The sequence below is a fragment of the Hakea prostrata genome, chromosome 4, assembly GCF_041222555.1.
Source record: "Hakea prostrata isolate BN-2017 chromosome 4, UWA_Hpros_2, whole genome shotgun sequence".
NCBI lineage: Eukaryota > Viridiplantae > Streptophyta > Magnoliopsida > Proteales > Proteaceae > Hakea > Hakea prostrata.
Window position 1 is genome coordinate 4,536,075 of NC_142603.1, and position 8,712 is coordinate 4,544,786.

Genomic DNA, 8,712 nt, shown 5'->3' on the forward strand with positions numbered 1-8,712 from the left:
GCCTCATCTCCTTTCAGCTGAGACCAATCAGTATTGCAGGCATGTGAGATGAGATGAGCTGTCACATCCCTAAAAGTCATTTCCATCTCACCTCTCACATCTCTCTCTCTCTCTCTGTGTCTTTGCGTGATCCAGTTATGTTACTATCCCTCTCCCTTCTCTGCTTTTCAAATTCTTCTTCTAAGCCTACAATGCATGATGCCTTCATTGTAGGGTGCTGTACATTGAGTTTGGTGTTAAATTTATGCTACTGTTTCTCTCTGTTTGATTTGCACCTTCCTAGTTGACAACAAGGTCCTTCCTCTTATATAATGTCTTGATTGCAGGGTGCTACACATAGAATTTGGAAAGTTGGATTTGCTCTCTGCAATTAAAGATTGAAAATGGAAAGCAAATACACTGTGGAGAGGATGAAGTAGTACCCTACTTTATCCATCAATTTTTGTCATAGGTTCTCTTAATATATTGGTTGATAAGAGCCTAAATAATATAAATTTGTTGAGTGCAGTCATTTGGAGAAGCAGAGGGAGATCCTTATGGATGCATATAGGTCGACGTCACATGAGCTGCATAGGCTTCAGGTTATTCTTTGAATGCGCAAATGTATTACTTTTCTTTCTTGTTTGTTCTTGTTCGTTATAAATTTATTTGGGCTCGTCATCATTCTTTTTCTTTTAATGTGTTATAGGTAGAGGAGGAAATGTTGATGCGCAAGTTTTATGAAGTTATGTTAGCTCAAGGCCTGATTAAAGAGGTATTTATGTTCTGTTTCAGAATAGATATTAGATCTTCGAACAGAATTTTGAGTGTTATATCGATTGTATGCATTGTCTTTTTTCCTTGGTCTTCAAGAAAGCTAATATAGTTTATTTTCTTTAATAAAATTGTGGGGAAAGAACATCCTATTCATAATGCTTATCCTTTTGACAGTGTCAATCTCTTTTTCTTTCTCAAGCCTTTTCAAATGAGAGTCCTCTCTTCTTTGTCCTCTTCGTGACCAGCTTGTCTCTATTGTTCCTCTTTAAACCTTCACAAAATAGAGTCCTTGACGTAAATCCAATTCTAGGGTTAGGGATTCTAGGTAGATTTCCTAGAAGTCAGGATTGCCCTGAATCTTCCAGCAAATGAAGGTAAAAATATTATGGAATGCCTAAGATTGGTAAAAAAAAAAAAAAAATTGTATTATGGAAAGGATGGCTATGGGTGAATCCAAAATTATGAGGAAGGGTTTTGGAGAAAGGGAAAAAGTAGGGATTGTGAGCGAATCGTTTACTAGGTGGTAGGATATCCAAATATTATTAGGGAAGACGGGAAGGGTAATGGAAACCTGTAGTTGGGTATAGGGAAGGTTTGAGAGTTAATAAATCCAAATTGGATGATGATGTAATGGATATGGGTTGGATCTTGAAAGGTAAGTATTTTCTGTCTTGCGATCTCTTCTTTTTCCTTTCTTTTCTTATGTTCTTTGTTTTCTTTTTCTTTTTTTTGTTTTTCTTCTTCTTTTTCTGCCGCAAGGAAGAGAGACAGAGAGAGAGTCCGAGAGGATTGGGAGGGAAAGGGGAATGGTTGTAGGGAAGGGACAGGGTGGGGAGGGGCTGGGAGTCGTAGGCGCCTAGGGATGCAATGTGGCAGCAGGGGCAGGGGGTGGGGGAATGTTGCTCAGGGCAAGTGAGGGGCAGGGGCTGGGTGCGATGGGCCTTGGGGAGGGGGGGGGGGAGGGGGGGGAGGGTAGGGGGTTTGTACTTTTTGAAAAGGCTGCTGTGGAAGATGAATGATTGCTGGAATTGGTTGAAGACTGCAGAGAATTGCTTGCTGGAATTGGTTGAAGACTGCAGAGAATTGCTTGATCTTGAAGATGCTTGAATGAAGATACTGAATATTGAAGAACCTTTTCTTAAAATCCACTGAGGCCCCCTTAGAACAAGAACCCCGGTCCTCACTCAATAACTTTACATTTAATAATCCAGACTGAACAGTTAACATTGACTGTTTCACTATTTATTGCAAGAGACTCTACCTTGGGGTGGGAATCCTTAATTGATAGGGATCCCACCTCTTGACCAAAACACTTAAAACTGGAATCTAATTACTTAAATACCTCAACCCTAGATTTAGAATCTACTAATAGACATATGCTAATTAAGTTAACTTAAAAAACACATGCTAATTTAAGATTACTTAGGACTCATCCAAAACAACTTTGAATCAAAGTAAAACTCTCTAAACCAAACCAAATTCAACTCAATTTACTAATTTAAACTCAACTAGACATCTAAAATATTCTGGAAATAATTCCAGAATAAAAAGGGGCAAAATGCCCAAAATACTCCCCAACTAGGGGTTCAGCCAGGTCATGGTGGTTTCTTGGAGCCATGTTGGGGACCTCACTTGAGGTTTCAGCTAAGGGGAGTCCTTGCCTTCACATCAGCCCCCCTCCACCCCCTTTCTTCTTCTCTCCCTTCCCATGTGCCTACATGTCTTCTCATAAATAACTTTCTGCATAGGAAAATCTGAGGTACCCTTACTTTGTAAGAATTGGCATCCGCCTGCTTTCTCTTCGCCTTCCCTTCGAGCAGTCTATGTTGCTCTACATTGAAGGCAACTTGTAGACGTAGTCCTAAGAATAGTTAGAAGATTGTCAACTTGGAAAAGGAAAAATTCTTTGCTATATTGGGAGTATAGGAAGTGGTGGGTGGTCACTGTAGCCAGCTGATGGAGTGGATCAATTTTTGCGTGGCTTGTGCCACATTGATGGGTTATGGATATGTTAGTACTTCTTGCTTCACTTGTTATTTGTAAGACATGTTTTCCTGAAAACTAGTCTGTTACAGATGGTGTATCTTGTTATTCATATAAAAAGTTAAATATTAGGACTTCTTGAAATATTTACTTGATATTGTCTCTTTTTTGGGGTTTTTTTTTTTTTTTTGGGGGGGGGGGGGGGGGTTTAGACACACGATATTGTCCTTGCATCCATGCATTTAATGGAGTTTTACTATGCTTCAATGTAACTTGTTACCATTCCGAACTTGTACTGACTGTCTTGAGTTTGTCTTAAATAAGTTTACACCAAGCAGCCTTTCTTCGCTTCCAAATTGTCAAACTAAAATGTCCTTAGATATTCCAAGGTCGTCTAGTTGAAAAAAGTAATTGCTCATTTTTTATTCTTTTGGATTAAAGTAACCCTGCATGTATCAAACCTCTAGAGTTTACTTTGGGAATAATCCCTCCCCCTCTAATTACCTAGACTAAATGCTGTTTCCGCATATAATACCTGGACTGTGCTAGCAACTAGCTTAACCTTAATCAGTTTGCTGACCACTAGCATGGATGATTTCATTAAATACTGATCTGGTAAATCCTTGGCAAGATCAGATACCCTAAATAGATAAAAATGCCTAGATCTTCATCTTTTTGCTTCTTTGACATGTGGAACTCAGGTCTTTCTACAGTTTGTTTTCAATCCATGTCTCTCCATTGTCTCAAGCCCATTGTTTGTTTTACTTTGTTGTCAAGACCCTACCAAATCTTCAAATATGCTGAAAATTATGAACTGTATATTATATCTATTCAGCTCGGACAGATTGTTTTCCCAATCATCTGATTTTTTGATAACAAGTCCCTAGTTGCATACCTCATGCTAATTGAATTCAGCTTTTCAACTATCTATGTAATCCTGTATTCCCACTACTCCTGAAATCTTAGTGGGTCTTCCAGGCAATATTTTTCCTAGCAAAACCCCTTTCGTAATGACCCCAGATTAAGGTGTTGCTAAATAAACATTGGTTTGAAAGTATCATTAATATTTGCACAATTAATCGAACTCCCTTAAATCTTATGTATATTATAGAGGAAGACTTTACAATACCTGGAGGTGGACTTAAGATTTGCACCCTTAATGTATGTTGACTTATGGCAAATGATTAAAAAACCATCTATCACATATAATGCTAGCAGAATCAGTCTTTTCGGTTCAGATGAGATTTCAACTGCTCATCATATTTTGGGGTCCAATTGGCAGAATGATATTCATAGTTGAGATTAAGGTTTTGAGAGGTTCTTTATAGATTATTTAGTAGTATAAGGACGATTTGAGGGGCAAGGTTTCCAATGTTATTCAACCCTGTGTTAAGATAATATTGGAAGGTTGAGCAAATAATGAATTAAGCATGAAAGCATGTGGTTTTTGTCAGGAAGGCAAGTAGATATCAGGTGACAGAACTGTACCCCAACTCAGGCTCGGCTCTCAGAAAACTTTTGAAGAAATAAAGATGTTATGTCTTGTGAAGAAGAGAAGTTCAAAAGTGTTAATTAGATTTTGAATTGCCAATATGGCTCCCCCAACGATGGAATTTTTACATTTGTCTGTCTTAATCTTGAAGGGGACTAACACATGATAGATACTTGAATCGAAAGAGCTGTAAATCTATTTATTCGTTTGAAAATTTTTAATGTGTTTTGGGTTTAAATTTTGAATTAGATTGTTCCTTTAAGGCTATGTGAGCTTATTTAGTTGATGTATTCTTTTGCAGAATGACAATGGGAAAAAAAATTCCAATAATACGCAGAAGGAAGGCAACCCGGTTTGTGAGACGAGCAATCAGAGGTAGTATTGGCATTGATCTATCATCATGAATTTAATATAGATTCAGGATAATTGTCTGAAATACAAAGCTATGTGTAGGGATAGTTTATGGGAGGAGATTGTTTAACTCTCAATTCCTAGTGAACTGTTAAAATGGTTAATCCCCATCTTAATTTTGTTCTATGGCTCCCATTTTTTTGTCCGTTTGACATTGACGTCTCATGTACAGAAACACTAGAATCTTGAATGAATCTATTAAAATGATTATGACTTTTATTTTTGTAGCTTGCTTTGCATAATCGAGTTGTTAATCTGATGGCCATCTCTAGTGAAGTATGTTCTCTTCCGTGTGAAATTATCATTCTAGTAGCTTGTGTGGCTTGGGTAGATGAGTGACTATCTGGAATGGGCTGATGGTCGACTGGAATTCAAACTTAATCTTTTGTAATATTCTTTTGGGATCATTTTCCCTGGTGTTTTAATTAACCCATCAAACCTATCATTACTTAAGAGGATGATGTAGGGCAGCTTGTGAATGATATCAGATTGTTTTCAGTCTCAATTTCCACTGCTCGTACCTCTTGCTAAATCAAAATCAACTCCAAAGCAACTCATTCTCTATGATTTTCTTTTAAATAAAAACTCTAGTGAGTTATTAATAAAACTCTAGTGAGTCCAGGTAGAAAGTTATTAATAATAAGCAAACCATTTTGAATCATGGCTCTCTATTTTAAAACAATAGGAAAACCCTTGATTTCCCAAGGTCAGAGTTGGGACCTTGGAGTCATTTATCGACCCCCATCGTAGTGTGACTTGTATGCCGCTTTATGCGCAGTCATGTGGATCTTGTCGAGATTGTTTCTGATCGCCATTTCAACCATTCCGTCAGATTGTTCGATCGCCATTTCCACCATTCCCAACAACAACTTTTTGAGCCATATCGACTCTAAAGTCTAAACCAACCAATTCTTAGTTGTTTTCTTTACTATCTATCCTGAATCTTGAATTGGAACAAATCCCCTTTATTGATTGGATTTAGATTCTCCAATTTATCTTTCCTCCCTGGTAACCAAGGTGGCCAAGCTAGTCTACCCACACTTTCACCATCTTCGAGGAGGAACTAATATTTTAAAGGGGAAAGCCCGCACTCATAACATGACAGGTTAAAATTTAAAACTTTGATGCCCAATTTAACATGGGGGAGAATCAAGATAGAAACCAAGATCTTTATGCAACGTTAAAGGCTTAAAGCATTAATTTTCAATACTATTGAATGAATTGAAGTGGCGGTCGGATCCAAACTCTCCGCTCCCCTATCCTCCAAAACTCAAATAAGGTTTTGAGACGGGGCCTATCAGTGTGGTGTGTAGATCATCTTCCCTGACAGAGAGCACTCTGTATTTTTTTCTGATGGCTTTATAATTACAAATTATGTGGAGCCCACAAGTAAAAAAAAATCTCATTAATTTAACTCCGTGAACCCCCTGTAATTTGTAGTTAACAACCATCAAAATAGATGATTCAGACTCATCCGTATTAGCCAAGGCCTGCCTGTGTCAAACCTTTGTGAATGTGAGAGGATGGGGGCATGGGTAAATGAGTCGGGGTCATCTCCACATAAATTACAGGCCCCTCCACCCCAATCAAGGTGATATTTTATTATTTTTTACTTGTGGCTGTAAAGCTGCCGGGAAAGCTCTCCGTTAGGGGAGATGATCCACACTATGGGTAGGCTAGGTGAAGAGAGATTTTCACACTATGGCAAAAGGATGGTGAATTCATTTTACTAGGCTAGTGTTGCTGATGTGATGTGGTGGTGGCTGTTATGCCCAACCTTGAATGGATACTACATGAATTCTATTAAATCTCGGCCACCAAAAACATGGCCGGTTCATTTCAAAGGAAACCCGGTTTTAATATGGTGTTCTTTTCCAACAAAGCTGCTGATTCCTGAAAGATGCCATACAAAAACAACTATTTTCTCTACTAAGATATTTTTTTGATGGAGAAAAAAAAAACTACTATTTTCCATACTAGGATTCTCTGTATCAGTGACTTTCTCAACCCACATTTTTAAAAGTTCTTCAGAATAAAGCTGATACAACAAGCACAGATTACTAGTCTACATTCGTATATACGCACGAACAAACATGAACAGCTTCTCCTGTGTGGCAAGCATCAATCTCTTGACGGTGGATAGCAATACTTCAAACGTTTTGATCGGTAAATCCTAAACAGGAGATTACGAGGAATAAAGAACAAAAAGGAAAAGCAACATACTCCCAATAAATTGCCGCAAAAAACTCTTCCAACCTTTTACCCATCTCAGCTGAGGCTGAACCGACATTGCAGAAAACCTGAAAATGGAAACAAAAACATGAGAAGATGAACACAACAAACCCAGAAACTTCTATATTCTTTGTTCTTTTTGGTTGGATCAATCAAAGATAAGATTTAGGAGGGAGAAGCATACTTGGGTCTGAATTAATGATCATGGCAATCCCTCCAAAACTGCAAGTGCCTCCATTTCTCTTGTTCTTCTGCCAGTAGCTATTGAAAGCATAAGATGCATGGGCCACAAGAGTATCCGGGGAATAACAGCTTCCATTAGGCTTGATCTCCTCACAATCTGCACCACCTACCCCACAAGCGTAGTTCATGGCCTCCTGCAACGTATCTGCAGGAACACTAGGCTTAGCCACGCACCAAAGCCTGGTCCTCTCCTCCCCTGTTTCCGGCGTCGGCGTCGGTGCTCCCATGTCCATCGCCCCACACGGTGGTAATGTTAGAGCATCAGGTGGGTTTGAAGGGATAACCACTGGAGATCCATGTGGAGAAAAATCGAAGGACATTGATGGCGGATTTGCCTTTCTATGGGAAAACGAAGGTGGAGGTGCTATACCTGGGAACGGTGATAATGGGCTTTTAGCCACATTTGCAGGGTTAGACAAACCGTTGGAAGAACGAACTGGTGACAATGGAGTCGGCCTTGGAGGGTAAGTTTCTACAACGTTGGAACTCATGGAGGAAAGTTTCCTGCTTTCAGGTCTCTGTTTTTCTCGGCAACAAAGAACTATATTGACCTCAATCACCTGGAAAGTTCCAAGCTTTTTAATGGATTCATAGTGAGCAGAAACCATGTTTATGGCTTCGGATGGCGAAGGAGAGAAATCTGAAGGCGCTTCTACACAGTAAACTGACTTGGAGTTCCAAATGAAGCCTAACAGAGGACTGATCACCTTCGCGGCTATGTCCCTTCTAAACGAGTTGGAATATTCATTTAAACACTCGAAAGAAAAGGAAGCGGAGACCTTGATTTCTTTCTCCAAACCCCATCTAATGAGAGAGTGATGGATGTTCTTCAGAGATGGTAGAACTAAATCCCACTTCTCTTCATGATCTCTACTGCAGAGGACATCATTTCCCACCACAATGGTGCTGATCTTGGTAGAAGGGTAGTAGCTCAGAACATTAGTCCTGACCCAGCTTTCTGCTTTCAAAACACTAGAGGAAACCTCAATAAGATCATTTCCACTTACGGACACAGCAACGGAGACATCAATGTGAGACAAGCTTCGAAGAAGCATGGGAGTTGGATCAACAACGTTTAATAGTTCCATTGAATCTTGACCCGCATCTGCAATAAACAAAGAGAAATGAAAATGGGATTGTAAGTCACCAGAAAATAAACACATCAGGAACACAAACACACACACGCAGAGAGAAGGCTTACCGCCGAAACCCAGAAGAAAAACAAGCAAAAGAAGTACAAACACCACCTTCTTCGACATCTCAGCTAGAAAGACGATGGGCTCAGAGAGAGAAGAACAGAAGAGTGGAATGCGAGGTCTCCAAAACCTTGAGAAGGTGGTTATGGACTGGGTTTTCGTACAAGAGCTTATTAAATAGAAGATTTTAAAAGGATTACAGTATTTTCACTCTTGAATTATTAAATATCGAACTGCAGATCAGAACAAAATGCAGGGTGTGGGAAGTGTGAAGCACACGACCCAATAGCAGGGGGAGAGAGAGAGAGTGACTTGCCATTGTTTACCTGTTCCTTTCGTGAGGAATCGAGCTTTGTTCCCAAAAGCGCAAAAATAGAGAACCGAGCTTTGTTCTTTTGC

The 8,712-nt window shown here is 39.3% G+C and overlaps 1 protein-coding gene and 1 long non-coding RNA gene across 4 annotated transcripts in view; one reads left to right on the forward strand and one right to left on the reverse strand.

Moving 5' to 3' along the window:
• Positions 1 to 5,216, forward strand: part of LOC149017231 (uncharacterized) — a 37,848-nt gene extending 32,632 nt beyond the window's left edge. For all 3 annotated transcript variants that reach the window (XR_016172793.1, XR_016172791.1, XR_016172792.1), the window contains exons 2-5: positions 327 to 415; positions 509 to 581; positions 689 to 754; positions 4,533 to 5,216. This is a non-coding gene — a long non-coding RNA (uncharacterized LOC149017231). The remainder of the gene's footprint in view (positions 1 to 326; positions 416 to 508; positions 582 to 688; positions 755 to 4,532) is intronic.
• Positions 5,217 to 6,404: 1,188 nt separating this feature from the next.
• On the reverse strand, positions 6,405 to 8,509 carry LOC149017234 (O-Glycosyl hydrolases family 17 protein). The gene is made up of 3 exons (XM_089154143.1): positions 8,319 to 8,509; positions 7,059 to 8,222; positions 6,405 to 6,942 (listed from the first exon to the last, which is right to left on the reverse strand). Exons 1-3 carry the CDS (start codon positions 8,374 to 8,376, stop codon positions 6,911 to 6,913), a joined length of 1,254 nt encoding a protein of 417 aa, XP_089010269.1. The 5' UTR covers positions 8,377 to 8,509; the 3' UTR covers positions 6,405 to 6,910.
• Between the last annotated feature and the right edge of the window lie 203 nt (positions 8,510 to 8,712).

What these genes read in the sequence shown, in the direction of transcription:
- LOC149017234 (XM_089154143.1), bottom strand. Translation starts at nt 8,376, where the DNA reads ATGTCGAAGAAGGTGGTGTTTGTACTTCTTTTGCTTGTTTTTCTTCTG. An exon ending in TTTTCTTCTGGGTTTCGGCG is followed by an intron (nt 8,223 to 8,318) that starts GTAAGCCTTCTC and finishes TGTTTATTGCAG; the next exon opens with ATGCGGGTCAAGATTCAATG. An exon ending in GATCATTAATTCAGACCCAA is followed by an intron (nt 6,943 to 7,058) that starts GTATGCTTCTCC and finishes TTCCATTTTCAG; the next exon opens with GTTTTCTGCAATGTCGGTTC.